General features: G+C 35.9%; 1 protein-coding gene across 1 annotated transcript; it reads left to right on the top strand.

Moving 5' to 3' along the window:
- Positions 1 to 6,038: 6,038 nt before the first annotated feature.
- Positions 6,039 to 19,196, top strand: LOC120626041. Its single transcript, XM_039893322.1, has 5 exons — positions 6,039 to 6,155; positions 12,014 to 12,066; positions 16,543 to 16,954; positions 17,688 to 17,772; positions 19,009 to 19,196. The coding sequence occupies exons 1-5, from the start codon at positions 6,039 to 6,041 to the stop codon at positions 19,194 to 19,196; spliced, it is 855 nt and encodes a 284-aa protein (XP_039749256.1).
- The last annotated feature ends 2,505 nt before the right edge of the window (positions 19,197 to 21,701 follow it).

Here is a 21,701-nt window from a genome sequence, read left to right on the forward strand (position 1 = left end):
TTGTGTACTTTTCAAAGGTCCATATGACAATGAAATCAATTTAAAATCTCTTGTTTCAAAGTGTACTTTGATATTGAAATTTTTAATATTGATATTTCCTCCAAGCGTAGGCAAAAAGAAAAACACTATAAAAATTATAAAATTTCATACTAGGTAATAAATTCAAATTCAAAATTCATTTATTTCAAGTAGGCCTAATATAAGCACTTTTGAAACGTCAAGTATGTCTGTCTGTAGTGACTCTACCACCGGTTAGGAAGGCAGATTCTACCGAGAAGAAGCAGGCAAGAAACTCCGCAGTTGCACTTATCTTAATATATAAAATAATAAAGGTTTATAAACTCTACCAATCTGCACTTGGCCAGCGTGGTGATGAACTACGGCATAAACCCTTCTCAGTCTAGAGAGTAGACCAGTGCCCTGTAGTAATAGTAATAGGCATCAATAACCTATGACAGTCCAATACTGGCCTTAAGGACTCTCTCAAAGGGAGGGTTTTCCCATAATCACCATTATAAGTAGACGGGTAGTGGTTGGATGTAGACCAGAGGACGCTGCTGTCCATTCTCCGATATATTCCCTAAGTCGCCTCGTACAACACCGACGGGCAGAGGAGGTATGGTGACAACTGTATTCTGATTTGCCGTCACCACACCACACGCGGTATTATAATGATGCTTAAGGAAAACTAACTTTACACAAAAAGTACGTCGCCATGCCAACTAACCAGTCTGTCCCGCCGCATTAGACTAAGACAATAATGTCCAAATCAGATACTAGAAGCTCAGCGCCCATAATTTCTTCCTAGAAGTGCCTCGAGCTAAATAGTTGGTGCTAGCTAGCATTTAAACATCCTTGTTCAGCTTGATTGACTACTGCCATTTCGGAATTAAAACTATCTAAGGGCGCTTACATACGCAAATTATAAAAAATAAGTATATCTTCTACATATGAATACGTGAGGAAAAATCTTTGAAACCCTTATTACGAAAATTAAGTGGACGGAGTAGTATGAAATTTCCTACACTGATGTTTTATATGAAGAAGGAGTTTATGCATAAAACAAACATGAAATCAATTAAAGAAACATTGCACACATTACCATGTTTTTGACACATACATGCATAAATAATCTTTTTTAATCATTTTTTTGGGATTATAATTTGTTAAAAAAACAGGCAATTTCACAGTGTAGCCTTGGCGAAATCTGCGATTAATAAATAAAATAAATAAATAAATATACCACGACAAAACACACATCGCCATCTAGCCTTAAAGTAAGCGTAGCTTGTGTTATGGGTGCTAAGATGCCTAATGAATATTTTTATGAATTATGTACATAAATACTTAGAATATACATATAAACACCCAGGAACTATTCATGCTCGTCACACACTACATTTTCCAGTAATGGGAATCGAACCAACGGCCTTGGTCCGGCAACAAATGTTACATCTCTCTCAAAATTCATTAAAGAAGTATGTAGTTTTTGACAATAGGACCTTAAATGTGCAAACTTACACTTTAAATTAATTATTTGCCGTACTAACGAATTATCGGTTCTGCACACAGCAGACCCCACGAGTTATTTAAATCGAGATATTTAGCATGTTTTACGTTACTATCTTTACATCGTCAAGAGAAACATTTGCAGAAACTACCAATCAGCCAATCAAAAATCCCTGACCTCGCCGACCCGAGTGAATAGGACTTCGACTTCACTTCACTTTCGTGGACTACGGCCTTAAATCCTTCTCTTTGTGTGAGAAGACTCGTGTCCTGAAGTGGGCCGATAATGAGTTAATATGATGATGATAATGATTTATAGTTATTTATTAATTTATTTATTACTAGCTGTTGCCCGCGACTTCGTCTGCGTTTGATTTTGTTTTTTGATGAGGCATTCAATTTAAGTATTCAGTATCGCTAAGCCTTAAATGAGGGGTTTGCTGCTGCCGCTGAGGAGTTCTTTCCTCTATCGCCAACCACATTCATCAGATCTACACAAAGTTGGGGAAAAATTAAACACATATTATATACACCTCTATAGTACAAAAATAATTATTAAAATAAATCGGTTATAATTTGTCGGAGTTATGGTGTTAAATCGTCTAACACTTTCGTCCCCTCTCCCAAAGGAACCGAACTTAATGTCGAGATAAAAAGTATCCTATATTACTTCTAACACTTCCAAGAATATGTGTACAAAGTTTTATGAGGATCGGTTAAGTAGTTTTTGCGTGAAAGGGTTACAAACAAACTTACATTGACGTTTATAATATTAGTAGGAATAGGGATTTCTGCCGCTAAGCAGCATTGTGACTGAAGGGCTTGGTTGCCGTGTAGGTTGATTGACACAAGGTAGCACGTTGCTGGACGTGTTACTCGCATGCCCTGCGAAATGTTACCCTGTTTACAGGCGATGGTTTTGAACTTATCATCCGAAGGCCTATCTGCCAATTATTTCCAACTAAAATTTTATTTTTAAGCTGTACTTTTACGTGGTTATGTTATCAGTTTATTATAGTTTTTTTTTTCAAGAATTTAGAGTAGAAAATTTTGTTCATTGCCATTTCAGCTAGAAACTCTGCTTTTCAGTATTCTATTTAAAATAAATCCTGATTGAATGAGCTGACAATTTTTACTGTTTGTGAGCTTCCTAATAATATGGTACTTGAACTGTTTTTATTTTGTTCTCGTAGGTATACTTACCTCAATCCTTGACATATAAAATTAAAATAGTTAAATGGATTCCTTTCATAATTTATTGTACTAAATTTTATAAGTGACTGTTCCATTATTCCTATATGGTTTTATTGCTTTTATAATAGCTGTTTTTTATCAATGTCACATATCAGAAACTAGACGAACAAAAAAACTGTGAAATGTAAAAATTAACATGTCACTATACCTAATCCACTCAGCTTAGCTATACAGTATTGGCCCCTCTACAATATGGCATAACAACAGTTATTCTTTAGCTAGATGTTATAAACTGGTTTATGGCCGCGATTTTACCCGTGAGGAAATTTAACTTAAATATACCATAAGATCCGATTGGCACAGTGGTCAGTGACCCTGTTTTGTGAGTAAAAGGCTTTAGGTTCGATTCCGAAAACTGGAAAATGTTTGTGTAGTAAACAATATTTCAGTGCTGAGTGTTTATCTGTATATTATAAGTATTTATGTATATGATTTGTAAATATTCATTAGTTGTCTCAGTACCCATAACACAAGCTACGCTTACTTTGGGGCTAGATTGCGCTATTTGTATTGTTGTCATATATTTATTTATTTATTTAATTTATAACTCTTAAATATCCGTAGGACTGATTTTGATAAATTAAATTTTATAAGAAGCGGTGATAGGCTTATAGGTAAGGCATCAACTTCCTTTTCAGAACATCGATTTAATCTTCGGCACACTAAATTTCCGGAATTTGGCGTTTTTAATTTAAGCACTTGATTTCAAGGCAAGGGTAAACCATCAACTGCAATAACCTATCACAGGCACTTATTCATACATAGATGTCCCCATTATTGCGAAGCATTACCACCAAATTCGTTAATTTATAACAAAAGCTAGGGTGGTTCAAAACGAGCCCTGGTCTAAGTATTTTTTTGTTATCACCATTTCAGAGTCAATTAATTTATTAGCTACTAGCTGTTGCCCGCGACTTCGTCTGCGTTTGATTTTGTTTTTCGATGTGGCATTCAATTTAGTTGTAGTGCTAAATAATTTAAAGCATTCAGTATTGCTAAGTCTTAAATGAGGGGTGTGCTTCTGTCCGCTGGATTTCTGTCCTCTATTTCCTACCACTTTCATCAGATATACACAAAGTTTGGGCAAAATTAAACACATATTACAACCTCCATAGTACAAAAATAATTATTTAAATCGGTTATAATTTGTCGGAGCTATGGTGTAAAATCGTCAAACACTTTCATCCCCTCTACCTGGTGCAGATTTCCCTAGCTGTCGCGAATTATAGAATATTTAGCTTAATGTTCATTATATACTTAAACAGAATTCCGAAAATAACGCCTGGTTCTATTCAACACCGGATCGCATAAAACTATAGTTTGACTGGAAAGAGTTCTTGCTAATTTAAGGAGGGTAGTTCGTAAACTACTGTCAATAATACGTATTTACAAAAGCACGTTAAATATTAATCATTTTCATATTAAATAGTTATTTTCTGTACATAAAAGTAATGAAATCGTGTTTACCTGATAAATAAACAATAAAATCATAAAGAATCGCGAGTGGTGGCGATATTTTAGTGTGATAAATTAGCTATAGTATTATTTGTGTGCGCGGTAGTGAGCTGTCAGTTATCGCTAAGTGTAACAATGAAGTGCCTTGCCTGTACTTACGAGTTAAACAAAGGCGAAATGATAAAATGCATTACTTGTAATGGGACTTATCATTATAAATGTTTAAACATGACCTCGGCCTACTTTGTAGACCATTTTTTGAACATCAAAAAATCATGGCGTTGTCCGTCCTGTGAAAATGTCACATCCAGACGTAAAGGTAGTGACACACCTGTCCGGCATCAGCTTGCTACGTCGGAAACAACTTTTGATTTGTCCAGCGGACTTGACGGATCTTGTCTGACTGTTGGTGAGTCTCATGCGAAAAAAAGTGACACGAACTCACCGGGGGCTATTTCCTATCATGAATTTGCTGTTCTTTTGGACACGAAGCTTGAGACTATGAAAGCTTCTTTAGCTAAAGACATCCGTTACGAGTTAAGCAGTACCCTTGAAAAGTTAAAGTCTGAGTTCTCTGCAACAACAGACTTCCTATCCGCTCAAATTTGTGATCTCAAAAAAGAGGTAACAAGTTATAAAAACAAATTCAATCACTTGGAATCCGTGAATCTAAGTTTACAGAAGTCCATTAATAGTCTTCAGACCGAGCTGAATGTCAAGGAGCAAGCCAACTTGGCCAACGACGTGCAAATAACGGGAATACCGGAATTTGAAAATGAATCGTTAATCCATGTCATAACTACAGTGGCAGCTAAAATTGGAGTAAAAATTGAAGAACAAGACATAGCTAGTACTGCCCGCATGGGTCCGAAGCGAGGTGCTGTTGACTCATCGAATGCCACATACTCCTTTCGCTCAAGGCCAATCGTCGTTAGACTTACGCGTCGATCAACTCGCAATGAGCTTCTCAAGAACGCGCGTATTCGACGTGGCTCAACTACCGGTGACTTGGGCTTGCCGTTGCATGAGCCCAAACGTTTTTTTATCAATGAAAGACTCACCAAGGTTAACAGACAAATCTTCATCAAGGCGCGCGATGCAGCTCGGTCTTCGAAATGGAGATATGTTTGGACTAAAGAAGGTAGAATTTATGCCCGACGCTCGGAGTCCAGTGAAGTACACTTATTGCAAACAGAAGCTGAGGTGGAAAATCTGTTTACTGGTTCTAGTGTTACACACAGTGAAGATTAACTTTACCTATTTTTTTTATTTTCTTAACTTTTACAGTGCATTTCATATTTATAATTTGTCCTATAAACCATGTATGAATAAAACAATTACTGAAATTCATAAACTGAGTAAATATATATGTACTATTTTTGTTATTGAATATATAGTCTCATTTTTGTGCACTTATATAGAATACTTTAATCGAATTTGTATAGTCGGTATGCGTCAGGATAGATGTATTGTAATTTATTTATTTTTTTTTTTTTAATTATCTGTACATACACTTCGTTTTGTTATTGCGTTGCGTGCCAAAAAAAAGTGTTCGTGCAATCCGAATCTCTATTCGCTTATTTATTTTTTTATTTTTTTTTTTTTTTCTCATTTCAATTATTAGTCATCTTTTTCAATTAGTAGTTCCTATTTCTTATTTAAGTCATACTTAAAAATAAAAGGCAAAAAGTCTAATTTCTTAAAATTAGGTTTATTCAATGCAGGGTCGCTAACTACTAAGCATGATGAGTTTGCTGTCACATTGCAATCTCATTCACCTGATATCTTGGCTATAAACGAAACTTGGCTTAAAGCAGGCGATGAGGCTCGTGCACCCAATATACAAGGCTACAAACTCATTCATCTGCCACGTCCAACTGAAGTCCGCTCCCGTGGTGGGGGTGTGGGATTCTATGTTAAACGAGGATTTAGAGTCCGTAAGTGTGCACACCCCTCGGGGCTGGCAGAAGTTGAACAGATGTGGATATCACTTAGTATAAATTTACATAATATTTTAATAGGCACTGCTTACAGACCACCTTGGCTCGACATAGACAAATTTTTTGATGCCCTAACAGACTCCGTTTTATTCTTTTCCAAATTTGATGAGATTGTTTTGCTTGGTGATTTTAATATTAATCTGCTCAATAGTTCCAGCAACAGTTTTCAAAAATTAAAAAATTTTTTAACCTGCTGTAATTTTAATAACTACGTTGCTGAACCAACTCACTTCACATCACACAGCCGTACACTCATAGATGTAATATGTTCAAATATTCCAATTATTAATCTTAGCGTTAATCATAATCCTGAACTTGGCGGCCACGCAATGATTTTAGCAGAAGTAAAAATAAAGAAACCCAAAATTCCATCCAAACGAATAACCTATCGACAAATTAAAAACATTAATATTATAGATTTTAATAAAGACCTTGAGAACGTAAACTGGAGTGCTATTATTAACGAGCAATGCATTGATAGTATGGTGGAGTTATTTAATGAAAAAATTCTTAACCTCTATAATAAGCATGCCCCTGAATTAACATTAATTGCTAAAGATAAATATAGTCCTTGGATAACTAGTAATGTTCGTCTTATGATGAAATTGCGTGATAAGGCACATGCAAAATATAAAAAATTAAAAAACTATGAAAATAAAACCAACTATAAAAATTTAAAATATCTTTCTGAGTTCAGTGCTAATAGTGAAAAAAAAGCTTATTATGATTATAATATAAATGCACATTTACATAATTCGATTTATCTTTGGAAAAATCTCAAGAAACATGTCCTACCAAGCTTTAAAAACACTAGTGACCTACCAGAACATTTTGATAATCCCGATGTAATAAATGACCATTTTTTAAATATACCTGGTGATAATGATATTGAACCGTCTGTTTTAGACTATTTCGAGACTCTCTCCGCGGTTAGTAGTTTTGAACTGGAGACTGTACATGATTATGAAGTAGCAAAAATTATACTAGGAATTAAATCTAACGCACGAGGAATAGACGAAGTAAACTTGGATATGATTATTCTTACACTACCGACTACTCTTAACGTCATCACAGCTATAGTTAATAAATCAATATTATCTACGAAATTTCCTTCATGCTGGAGAACAGCCTTAATCTTACCTTTACCCAAGAATAATAACCCATCTGAAATCAAGGATTTAAGGCCAATAAGTATTCTTCCATATCTTTCTAAGATTCTTGAAAAAGTTATTTACAACCAAGTCATAAAGTATTGTGAAAAAAATAATTTATTACCATATTTTCAATCAGGGTTCAGGAAAAATCGTAGCACATCTTCCGCTTTATCAGACGTCATAGATGATTTACTCACATCCCAAGATGCAGGCCAGGGTAGTATCCTTGTTCTGCTAGACTTTTCTCGTGCGTTTGACTCTATTAATATTAAGCTAATGCTTGCTAAACTTTCTTACTACGGGTTTTCTTCAGCAACTGTGCAATGGTTTGCTAGTTACCTTCAGAATAGAATGCAACAAGTTGTTATACGAAAAACCGATGGAAAAGACCTAGTTTCAACTCTAAAGCCTGTTAGTAGAGGTGTTCCTCAGGGGTCAATTTTGGGTCCTCTGTTATTTATTTTGTACTCTGCCGATGTAATTAACTGTATGGAAAACTGTCAATATCATTCATACGCTGATGACCTTCAAATTTATGTTCCTGTTAATCACCAAGACGTTAATAACGCAGTCGGGCAATTGAATAAAGTCCTTGATAAAATTTCACTGTGGTGTCAACATAATGCTCTTATTCTGAACCCTATTAAGTCTAAATTTATGGTAATAGGATCTAAAAAGCAAGTTAGTAAAATTTTAACTTACCAGCCAAAGTTGAATATCAATGGAATATGCCTTGAACATGTAAGTGATGCTCGTAATCTAGGACTTCGAATGGATGAAAACTTACGTTTCGAAAAACATGTAGTAGATCTAGTACGAAACTGTTTTTATAGACTAAAAGTACTGTACAGGATTAGACCTTACATTAACATCAATCTTCGAATGAAACTTTGTGACACGCTGGTACTTTCGAAACTAAATTATTGTTTTACTGTTTATGGTCCATGTCTTTTAGGTAAATCGTGGCGATTAATTCAGCGCATACAAAATGCTTGCGCCCGATTTTGCTTTACTATTCCGCCCAGATCTCACATCAGTCATTTTTTAAATGATCATGACCTACTAAACATGAAAAATAGATATAATCTGCTAGTAGGCACTCTTCTTTTTGGTGTTGTTAAAACAAAAGAACCACCATACCTGTATAGGAAATTAGTTTGGCGCGACCCTAGCTACGGTAAAAGAACTACAGCGCCACCACTATCGATGCCACGCCACAGGTCTGCAGCATTTCGTGGCAGTTTTAAATATCTTGCCACCAAATGCTGGAACGACATCCCACCGCCTTTTAGAAATGCCAAATCAAAGTTTTGCTTTAAGAAATTATATCGCTTTTATCTACTGAACATTCAAAAATCTAATGTGGCACTATCTTACAATAGTAACTACTAAAAAAAAAAAAACTAAAAATTATTATCTGACTAACATACTTTTCCATTACTACTTAAACAAAAATGAATTTTCATCTCCTTTCCATAATGAAGTTTACTTTCTTTTATCAAGTTTATATATTTTTTTATTTTTTTTATACGTGATTTCATAACCGGACTTCCCTCAACTAAATAGGTACTGACAGAACACCAGCGTTGTGGGTACATTAGTATCCGGAACATTAAGCTGAGTCAGAACCTTTTTATTGGCACGACACAAATCTTAGACTTAAGCTATTATTAAATAAGTACTACCTAAATGTTTAAGTTACTCCGTATGTAAGTCTGTTTGTGTTGTTCTGATAAATAAACAAATTCTATTCTATTCTATTCTATTCTAATTTCAAAAAAAAAAAACCGCCTGGCCTTGAAATTTCTTCTTTTAACTCTTCTTATAAGTTGACCTTCCGATAGCCCTTAAGTAAGTCGGTAGCTATGTATTAAGTTGATTTATAAACAGGAAAATAACAAAAGAATTATTTCGCTTTTGGCGCTACCACATTATGCATGGTCATAAAATTTACATAATTGCATATTGTTGTCAATAATGGGATTTATTTATTGAAAATTGGAATATTTATCGAAAAAATGTTGATTTCTTTATTTTTTAACCGCAACAAAACAACCGCATAACATTGATTATTTATACTACCTATGTAGCTGCAACGACTGCTCAAAGATTTTTTATCCATTGAGAACGAAAGAATAAAATATAAATTACTTATTTCGTTCAGTACAAGGAAAAAATTATAATTCTTTGATTGATTTGTTATTATCGTAGAATCACCGATATCCAATAACAAAGCAAACAATATGCGATTTGATACGACTGAAAAATAATTGTTTGTTTTATTTTGGTGCTTCTTATTTTTTGGATAAAATATACCTATTTACGGGGTGGAAATCGGGTTAAGTGGGATTTTTACCCGCTAAAACCTGGCGGCCATCCGGCACATATTTGGGAGGCTGCAGGATTTCTGAAAACCACACCGGTGCCTCCCTTGTACAACGCATATAGAACTCGGCCAGGGAGAAAATAATCCCCCCTCCCCTTGATGAGTCAAGAGCTCCCTCTACAGTATACACAGCGTCTTCGCCAGCGGACACGAGGGCCCTGATTTCTGACTTCATTCGAACGTAGACCCTTACCACGGTCATAGGGTAAGTAGGAGTAGGGGTAAGGTAGGGGTGTTCGGCCTGAACCACTATTAGTTCAAAAGTCCACCAAGTCCGAAAAACGTCGAACCAAGGCGAGGTCCGAGTCCTCCAAGGAGACACCCTCGCCTCGACTCGACGCCCGCCATTTCTCGCTCATGGCGAGCTTTCGGCTCGCCCCTCTCTCCCGATGAAGCCGTAGCAACCCGTCAGGTAGTGCTCGGTAAGTGTCCTTCCGAAAAAGAAGAGCTCTTACTCTAGCCGACTCAACCCCATGTCTCTTCATCTGGGCCTATTGCTCAGACGGTGATTGGTTAAAATAAATCATCATCGTCATCGACCATGATGATAGATTTATTTACATTACCGGCCCACTACTGGGCACAAGTCTCCTGTCAGAGTAAGAAGAGTATAGGCCGTATTCTACCATTCCAAGTGCGGATTGGTAGACTTCACACGTTTCCTCACGATGTTTTCCTTCACCGATTCAGGCAAGTGATATTTTAATTGCTTGAATTAAAAACGCACATAACTCCAAACCGTCAGTGGTGTGGTAGCGCTCGAACTCAGTCTCCACAAAAGGAAAGGCGAAGCTTTACTCACTAGGCTATCACCGTTTAAAATATACGAGGGGGTATGTGGGGCGGAGGCGACGGCTGTCACTGCTGGAAGTACCGATTGGGCGGACAAATTTATGAAAAGAGGCACCAATGACGCGCGCCCTCCGCATCCTCAATGTCATATCAGAGCAATGTGATTTGTATTGTTGCACTCTGAGTGAATTCACAAGGATCGCAATGTGGGTTATTTGTTACAGGAATAGGTAATTAAATATTATAATATTTACATTATTTTTAAAAAAAAGCTACACTATCCCATTCGGTTTAAGCATTCTGTAATGATATTGTTAGAATAAGAATATAAATAAATAAAATAAAAAAATACCTAGCTTAAATTAATTCAGAATCTTGACTTAGCTCGTTGCAAATTCGCAAGTTGTTGATTTAGCTATAGTTCTTGCAGGCGTTCTTCTTACGAGTTTTCTGCGACACGAGCTTGTAATCTGGCTTGTAAATCATTTCAAATTTGAGCCAATTTAGTTCAGGAATTGAGACGTGAAAGAATAACATACATCCAAACAATCAGAAATTTAGAAAGGAAAAAAGAATTTTGTTAATATCATTATGCACTCACTCACTCGTATGTACACGATATACTGTAAAATATAACCACACCTATTACAAAGTGAGAGCAGTGTAAGTATTGACTTTTTGGCGCTATTTAAATACTCGTGACCCGGTCAAATCGAAATCCTTTCTGTTATTGTAAGTCGTAGGTATATCATAAGCGAAAGTATGTTAGGCGATTGGATCGTCCTTCTTTCAGTAACTGAGCAATCGATCGATCTTATCTTCTGCGTGGAGTTTGTTAAAAATATGCTACTTTGTAAAATCTTTTTTGTTCGATGGCGAACTGACTTCGGGCTATCGGCTCCTAAAGTAGCTCGGAATGCTCACGTTAATATTAATACGAGTTGAATTGAAGTGGAAACCATTTGTTTTCATGCACGATAGGAGACAAAAATTATACGCCCTAATTATTTCCCCTGACAAGGGATAAAATTAACGTCACCACCTGCCAAAGGAGGTAAATAGGAGAAGCTTAAGCGTAAGGTTGCTATTTAAATACTCGTGACCCGATTAAATTGTTGTTGTAATCATAAAAGCGAAAGTATGTTAGGCTGTTGGATTGTGCTTCTTTCAGTAACTGAGCAATCGATCGATCTTATCTTCTGCGTGGAGTTTGTTAAAAATATGCTACTTTGTAAAATCTTTTATGTTCAATGGCTTCGAACTCGGCCCACCGAAAGTGAAGCCGAAGTCCTACCTACTGGGCTATCACCGCTTCAGTAAAGTAAAAGCATATTGAAATTTTCCGAAAAGTTAGAGGTCGGGTAATCGAACTGGTTTACCCAAATGAGAGGCAGCAGCTCTTACCTGTTGGCTATCACCGCTTGTATTCAATAATACTTATTCGCAATACCTTTCGATTCCAGGTGCTGCTATCGAGCTGCTTGATAGAGATCTCATGTCGACCGTCAAATACAGAGTAAGCTACAAATAATGTTTTTATTTTATTACATAAGGGAAGCAGTATCGTGCATGGGATGTTTTACCAGGGAAGGCATGAAACAGACAGATATATATGAAAAAACAACAACACAAATCGTACTCTGTTGCTTAATTTTTATATCTCTGTAACTCCTGTTTTGTTTGGTGTACAATAATAGTGTATTCATTCATTCATTCATTCACAAAGGGTACCAAGTTGAAATTGGAAACACATGTAATTTTTCCAATTTTAACTTGTAAATCAATCAAGTTCAAAGCACAATCAATGGTTCAATTAATCATTTATAAGCCGTTTGACTGTTGCAAGCATAATAGTTCATACAGGTGTTCGTAATTTAAAAAGTAGTTATTACAGTCCTACCTTATCTATTGGTTAAATATGTCACTAATGCCCGTTTTCACTAAACCTAGGAACCTCCGTAATAGGAGGCATAGTGATTTAGGTGATTCCTAGAAAAACATTTCACGACGACGTCCGGCACATAGGTCCGGCACGATCATAGAGTTTAGGGCACTTAAACTGAAACTTTCCCGATGAAAAAAGTATAAACTCGGTTTTTTTAATAACCCTATGTCCATACGGAAATTGAAAAATATGATAATACAAACATTCATTAGAGAAATCGGGCAAAAAGCTCACTTGCATACGATCCTTGTCATCTTAAACATTCACACATAATGATAATGTCAAATATGTTTATAACTCAGCTTTGTCTTATTCAGGATGATAATTTTAACAGCCCACAGAAGGTATGAGATTTTGTTTAATCTTTATCGGTTATTCTTTCCATTAAACTTGAAATTAATAGTTGCATGTTAATGCTGTATGGTCAGATAATAATTTATTATACAAAACATTTGATATTTGTTGGAAAACAGTAACTGCTGAGGTTCTTGCCGGCTTCTTCTGTAGAATCTGCCTTCCGAATCGGTGTTAGAGTCACTACAAACGGACTGACTTTACTTTCCAAAGTGCTTATATTAGGCCTATTTGAAATAAATGAATTATTATTTTATTTTTTGAATTTTGATTTTGATATTTCATTACCTTTTTGATTAAATTATTCCCATCTAAGAATTATACATGCTACACGACTGGCAATATTCTTCATTTTGTATCATTTGCATACCCTGTGCATACCCTCTATGCACGCCACTGACATCTATCGGTTACAATCATGATGAAGATGATAAAATGTGCGTGCTCAATGCCTACCCTGGTCGACACCGTATGTACGCCTCTGTTGATTACAATCCACAATGAGTCCCTTTTAAACATATTTTTCCATAAAGTATTATTGTATACTATTGTTCCTTTTTTCTATTATTTATTTAAAAAGCTTGAAAATATAAGTCATTGACCAAAATGTCTAAAATAATAAAGAAACTTTCATCATCTTTCATCATCACAGCTTAATGTAGAACCAATATGAAAGGCATGTATGTATCTAACATTAATGGACGGACAGAGCTTTAAGGCAGACAATATAAAAAGACAGATAAAATTGATAACTAAAGACTTGAAATATTGCTCAAATTAAAGATATATTATTTACAAATATCTTAAACACAAAAAAATCTCGGGTCTTTTCGACAGAATTTTTAATATTATCGTGAAAATGGTGACCAAATGTACATATTAATTAAAATTATTTTTAATAAAATAAATAACACAATTTTATATTAAGTTCAACTAATTTAATAATAAATTCAATGCACTTTTTGACTTCATATGTAATTAAATGTAGCATAGTTTTTTCATGCCTATTTTATTTATTTAAGTATAAATTAAAATAAATGTGTAATTATTTGTACAGAAATATGAATATTTATTTTTTAAAAGAAAACATGTGCGCACATAACTAACATAATAATTACCTAATCAAGAGTGAAATTACTTTAAACTCACCCGGGCCGGGGCAAAGGTTCAGGTATGCTGTTCACTGTATTTTGTAATGAAGTCACCGCTTATCACACACGCTATAATAATAATCTGCTTTGCTTGAGGAAATCTAAATAGAAATTAAATATATCTCTTTAAACTAAATGAATCTCATTTCAGGTCGACGGTGCTTCCCGAAGAAATCTCTAGTAAAGAGCCAAAAGCAATCGCAGACCAAGTAGATGGATCTATTTACTATCAGGCAGATACTGATATAAACGAACAAGAAGACAGTACCAAAGAAATCGTAGAGAAAATTAAAAAAATTAATAGTATTTTGAATAAACCGCGTCGCCCACAACTAAATTTGAATACACAATACAATGAAAAATTCAATGGAATAGACGAGGAAACACTTGAAAAGATTAAGCAGATCATAGCTTCAGAGAAATTTCATCCGCATTCAAAAACAAAAAATCAACCAAAGAGCAGTGACTTAGACAACGATGACAGAAATCCATATTCGAGAGCTTTCAGACTAATGCCTAACATGGGTTATCCAAATACGATTCCTATCCCTGTGCCATATTATTATCCATACGCATTAGATTACCCAGTTGTTGTAGCCCCCGATACCAATGAAATACGTTCTAAATACGCATATAACAATCTAAAGTCAACCGTACCAAGTAATTTAAAATCGGTAGTTTCGAATGAACCATATCAAACAAGGCAAGAACAACAACCAATATTCCCTGGTTTACCTTCATTTCCTTCGTTTTCTGTGGAAAGTCTCTTTCAATTTAGACCATTCAGTCAACTATTTCCTGTATTAATAAAAAATCCTTTTGTTGCATTTACTCAGGGGGGTGGATGGGACAATTTTATTGAATATGGACAAACCGCTGACGTTTGCAGTAGAAAACAAAAATCTTCAGATGATGAATATATTGAGATAATTAAAAAACTGATGAAACAAAATGATGATGCAGTAAAATCTGATAATCACCGAGGCAACGAAGATGTTCGTTCTGATAAAAATTCTCGAGAGTCACGTGCTCTTCGAAAGCCAACTTCTCTTAATGGTGCATCTGAACAAGAAGCTGGGAGTAAAAATGCCAGGAAGATTTACACGACTAAACCTATTACACGTAAAACAACAAAAAAACCGTTAAATATTGATGAGAGCGACGATTTAAAAAGTGATTACGAGGGATCTCTACGTTTCCCTTTCAGTAGTGACTTTTCTTGGTTCGGAGATAGAAAACCAGTAGCACCCAGTCCTGGTTTCTTTATAAATAAACTGAGAGTTCGTAAAGGAGGAGTAGCTATTGCTGGTCCAGGAGGCGTTGCGACGGCTGGTAGAGGAGGTACAGCCATTGTTGGTCCAGGTGGACTAGCTTATACTAAGCCAGGTGGTTTGGCTATTGCTGGTCCTCACGCACGCGTTGTTGCTCTATCGGAACATCATAATTTTAATGACTTTGTATCTCGTGCAATTAAGTTAGACGATAATAGACGAGCATCAGAACCAATAAGAGAAGGGAAGCTAGTAGCAACCGGTCCTGTTATTTATTACCACCCTACCGAAGCACCCACCGAAGAAACATGATCCTTACCCTTTTACTTATAAATTGCTTAGCATTACTAACATTTAGTTATTTTTGACTAATAGATTCCTGGAGTCCGTGAAGAAGAATGTTCGTGAGAATGGCCGAGAAATAAATACCGATGTTTATAACTATGATGGGGAGAAATTTGTAAGGAAACTTAATGAAGATCCAACCTACGTGATTCATATAAATCCAAGGGCTTTTTCTCTCAGTGGAGATAAAGGCATTGCTATCTCAAATCCTATATCACGAGTGGTAATACGTCGTGGTGAAATTGTCTCTGTAATTCATAGCCCTAAAGCAACTGCTGTTGTTGGTGCGGGTGGTGTAGCCCATGCAGAATCAGAACTTAATGTATACGAATATGACCCCAACTAATATTATTTATTTGTATAGAATATTCTTACAGTGTAAAAAATTGTAAAAACTTTAGAAAACGAAGTGCTTAATTCAAAAAACATTTTCGACAAAACTTGAAAGTGTTTTTCGAATATTCGAGAAAGTATAGTTTTGTAGTTATCGATTAAATTGTTGCAATAATGTAAGTTATTTGCTAAATTATATTATTTACCCAAAATATTACGCTGTTTAATTTTTTTCAATACAATACATTCGATAAATTCCATTTTTCCTTTAACATTTTATTCACAAAGTATGATATTAAAAATATTAAGATTAAAATATTGTTCGCATGATGGTGATCATGGGTGATAATGTTCGCCTGGCAATTATATATTTCGGGTTCGACTCCCAGTTTAATGATTTAGATTGAATGAGCTTTGGAAACTATGATGGAACGTAGAATTAACGAGCTTTGGCAATTATGGTGGTACGTGACTTAAGTGCAAATTTCAGGCAAACTTACAATAGCAATAACTGAAAACAATGTTATTGTAATACAATTTCAATAAGGCGCAAAGTGATCGATTACTAAATATGATTCATTATAATTTAATAGCGCTGCGATTCAATACATACCCTTCTACGGTGGAGCAAAAGGACAATATTTAGAAGTTAAGAAAGATACAAAAGGAGCTGTTCTCAGCGAAAAAGTCGTAGCAGAAGAAAGTATAAGTAGCGAAAACATTTTGAAAAATACCGATGAAAACCTACTTTCTAAAGTGCTAGCAGCTAATTTACAGAATCTGAGATCACTATCTAGCAATCTATTAAAAATACAAAATTTAGGAAGAAAAACTGGCACGTTAGGAAATCAGGAAAGGCTAAGATTCAAAAATCAACTGTTTTCACTTGGTGAAGCTGCTTCTAATACAATTAAGTTGATAGATGAAATTGGTGAAGACGTTGATGTATTATTTAAAAGAAACGCTACGCTTTTAAGACAATATGGTGGGAGCGACGAAGAAGACGTAAGTATGTTTATATTTTCTGTAACAAATGCACTTATTATGTCTAGAACTTAATAAGTCTATAATAATAATATTTTATAATTTACACTATTGGACTAAAATACTACAATTGGATAGAAGCAGGCGTTACTTTGCGGAAATCCATAATATATTATGAAATTTAAGCTTAATTTGCTATACTCCGCGAACAGTAGGAGATTCTGTATGGTGTTATTTATAATTTCTTCAATCCGCGTTAAAGCGCTTAACAATTATTCATTGTAAAGTCAACATCCCCTGAGAAAGCTCCGGTTTCGGAGCAAATCGTGCGTCGAGGGTACATTGCCGAGGATCTGTTTGGTGTGGAGTATACGGATTGAAGAAATTATAAATTACATCATACAGATTCTCCTGCGGTTCTCGGAGTATAGCAAATTAAGCGTTATTTTCATAATTTAAAATACTACTATATACTACTATACTAATATCACAACACAATATGAGAATACGTAAACTCGATAGTTTAAAGTATTGTATGAGTTTTAAAGTATTGTTTAAAGTCGAGAAGGTATAAAAAGCGGTGCAAACGATGCAAACGATGCGAACGAAGACTTCTTTGCTGTTCTCAAAAAAAATGCTACAAAGCTCGCGTAAAATTATCATTGACACTAAAAAAGCAGTTTTAAACCTTATCATTGTGCACTCCATAATTTACTATTGGCCACTATAAAATGATTAATTTATTATATTAAAGGTGGGCGAAGAAGGCATCAGCATTGACTCTTCAGATTCTGGCGAAACATATGACCACAGTCTCATCGCTGAAGCCAATCCTGTCGGTTAGTAGAAAGGATCAAGTATTTTAAATACCAAAATTCAAGGCCTAATATGAACTTTTGAAACGTCAAGTCTGTCCGTTTGTAGTGTCTGTACCACCGGTTTGGAAGGCAGATTCTACTGAGAAGAAACTCAGTAGTTGCTCTTTTCCAACATCAACATTTACAATCATTTTTCTATCTGGCGGGAGATGAGAGCGAGGCTGACTGCTTCCATTCTACCTTGTCATTAAGGAATTCATCGTGAGGAAACCTGCATGCCTGAGGGTTCTACATAATGTTCTCAAAGGTGTGTGGAGTCCACCAATCCGCACTGGGCCAGCGTGGTGGACTACGGCCTTAACCCCTTCTCATTGTGGGAGGAGACCCGTGCCCTGAAGTGGGCCGATAAAGGGTCGATATGACTGCAAGTAAACCCGTGACTAATCTCATCTGATAGTGATATTCAAAAATAGTAGCGGGCTAACATTTTAGGAGTATGGCGGTTGAAATAAACCCAAACTCTAAATAGGTTTCTAAACGTTATTATACCGAGCCTTTGTCGGTAGGGTAACGTCCACGGCCGAAGATTTAAGACCAGAGAAAGTCCAGGAAATGTAAATGCCCAAATTGCCCTGTACCCTAGTTATAAAAATAGCTCTTACTGCGCTAGGGATTTTAGTAGTACTAGAGCTTTTTGTGACAGAACCCATCCGGGGAAGTACCACCATGCTAATTTCTACCGCTAAGCGGCATTGTTGCGATGCAGAAAGTGCTCCTGTCATGCCCTGCGAAGTGTCTCTGAAGCTCTGTTTATAAGCAATGGTTGCCCACTTACCATCAGGTGGGCTATCTGCTTGGTCCGTCAATTATTTTTTTTTTCTTTTATTCGACTACATGTTAGCCCTTGACTCACATGGTGGTACGTGATGATGCAGTCTAAGATGGTAACGGGATAACCTGTTAGGGAGTATGGTAGCTATACCCCTCGGCTTCTACGCGACAGCACACCGGAACACTAAATCGCTTACCGGCACGTCTTTGTCGGTAGGGTGGTAACTAGCCACTGCTAAAGCCTCCTCCAAAGACCAGACCAAACCTGAGAAAATTCAGAAATTGCTCCAGCCAGGATTCTCCTACTTAAATTCACAGAGCTCATCGTTGCGCCAGGACGGTTGTCAAACTATAAAAATGAAAAAAAGAAGTCGGCAAATGCTGGTTTATATTTAAATTGTTCACAACAAGTATACTGTTTTCCAGGTCTAGCAGTAGTTGGAGAGAATGGTTTGGCAGCGTCCCGTCCGATGGCGACAGCTGTGGTCAGTTCTGGTGTTGCCATCGCAAATCCGATCAGCACAGCCATAGCCGGATATGACCCCACATACCTCGGCATTAACTACAATGCCCATCAGCAAAAGTCGCACAAAATAAATGGAAAATCATACTGAAATGTATTTAACAATAAAAAGAGTGAATAACTAGTTTAATTATATTAATACTTTTTAATACGAACTATGAATGCTGGCTTCATTGTCAGCTCCAGAGCCATCAGTCATCTTTCAACCAACTATCAAGACTATCCAAGTATACCTAAACTATAACGAAAGTGACGTTATTCGTTTTTTTAGTTGATGCCTTAATTCGGCTAGGCCGTTGAACTCATGTTTATGGAATAAAGTACAAAGATACCTACCTTACCCTGGACATGGGGGTAGTTTTTAATCCCTAACCTAACCATATTAATATTTTAAATGAATGTATGTTCGTTTGTTTATTGCATATATTCAGTTAAGCCCTTATTTAGTGAAATTCGACACATATATAAGATACTTTTATCTTTTCCGCGAAAAAAGGATCCTATAATACAAATGACTTATCTTTGTGCCAAATTTTTTAACCCCCGACTCAAAAACGACGGTTTGTAAGAAGTTTGACGTATCTGTGTGTGTGTATTTGGGTGTGTGTGTGTATTTGGGTGTGTGTATGAACAGTGCCATACACACAACAGTGTCCATAGCTGTTTTATAAAAATCTGTCAAAGATGGCCGCCACCACAAAATGGCGATGTGCATGTTTTTTCACAACTCTTACAATTATTTTACTCTTGCAATTCTCACAAGTAGCATACAAACAAATATAATAACAAATAAAAATAGCATATAAATCAAATAAAAGGGCCTTTTATATAATTTACACGATATTTAAAGTCGTGTCTTTTTTATTTTAAGTTTATCTAGCACATCTGTATCTTAAATACAGGTATGTACGTCCACATAACATTGCGTAGAGCCAGATACAGATACAGATCTGGGCGACATATACCAACCGTGATTATATGGCAATCTAGTTACGTGATTATAATAGTAAGGTGTTTGTAAGTATTATAATGTTTTAAAATTATATTGCTGCTTAAACGACTAAATTCGTTAAGAAAACGAACTGTCTGTCTGTTATTTCGCAAATAATGACTCTTTTAAAGCTAACAAAATTATTTGAACAATATGTATTTAATCGATAAGTCGGTTAAAAATACGAGTAATTTTATAGTAGTATTGTATTGCATTCATTTCAGACTACGTAGTGTAAGTTATTCACAGTAAACTTAACATCTATGTTAGTTAATATAATTAATGTCACTATTTACTACAGCCGACATCCAGTGTGCTTTAAATACACTAGGGACGAAAAATACCGATTTTTCCTAAAAATTGCGAAGATGTCATCAACTCGGTTCTCGGCAATACCAGACCAATACCAGTAATATCTTAAAGATATTATTATATTGGACTCGAAGAGCATTCAGAGACCTTTATTACAGTATAATACTGAAGGACGACTGGAGCAGTGGGCAGCGACCCTGCTTTATGAGTCCATGGCCGTGGGTTCGATTCCCACAACTCGAACATGTTTGTGTGATGTCTGGGTGTTTATCTGTATATTATAAGTATTTATGTACATTATTCATTAAAATATTGTAGTAGTATATTTATTTTATTTAATTAACCCAAAGAGTATAGAAGGACTGACAAAAGGAACAACGTAACCTTCACCTCTTTTGTCTCTTTTGTACAGTGAGTAAATCTGCGAGCTATACCCCTACGCTCCCTATAAATGTCACACTCATCTTTTAGTTCCTCTGTTACAATGTGCACCAGGTGAATGAACTTGAATACCCTGTTAAGTGCTCTGTACCGTACAATCTGACAGGGGGCACATAACTAGGGGAATAAATGCCTTCTGCAAATACCATAAGCGTGGTTTTCTTTATATTGCACCTACGCCCGTGCTTTCAGCATAGGTTTCGCACACACACAACAGCGCACACACCGAGGGATCCGGCAGCAGTATATCATCTGTATAACTAATGAGATTTGTGTAACTACTACAATAAATTTACCAACAAAGAACACTACCACGAGTATTTATAAAGTATAGTATTAAAGAGTTATATCCAAAGCGAAGTGAAGTAGGGCATCATTCGGACTCATTGGTACGATGAGGAACGACTGGTAGAAAAAGTTGGTGGCACGACCAGGAGCAAGCGGGAATATCAAATATATCAACCGTTATATGTATAGAATAGAATATCTTTGTTGGCTTGGATGTGGTACATATTTTTATTAAAATGATTATTTGTATCGCCTAACCACTCATTATATTGTACTCAGTAGTATGCTTCGAATTTTTATTCGAATCTAACTAAAATGTAAGACAAAACTATAAGCAATCTGCTCTGACATTCGTAGGTTTTTTTTATTACTGATAGGCCGCTTGACAGCAATCATGCCCGAAAGCAATGATGAGGTCTAGATTGGAGCACGCTTGCCTAGAAAAAGCCTATTCACTCTTGCTTTGTTTCCGGGAGGGCGATTCACTTCCTGGCGGTACGTATCAGAAACGTGAATAAAAACGTTTCATGCGTGTTAATGGAATATCAACCACATCAGGATGCT

The sequence above is a fragment of the Pararge aegeria genome, chromosome 8 (genome assembly GCF_905163445.1).
Source record: "Pararge aegeria chromosome 8, ilParAegt1.1, whole genome shotgun sequence".
Lineage (NCBI taxonomy): Eukaryota > Metazoa > Arthropoda > Insecta > Lepidoptera > Nymphalidae > Pararge > Pararge aegeria.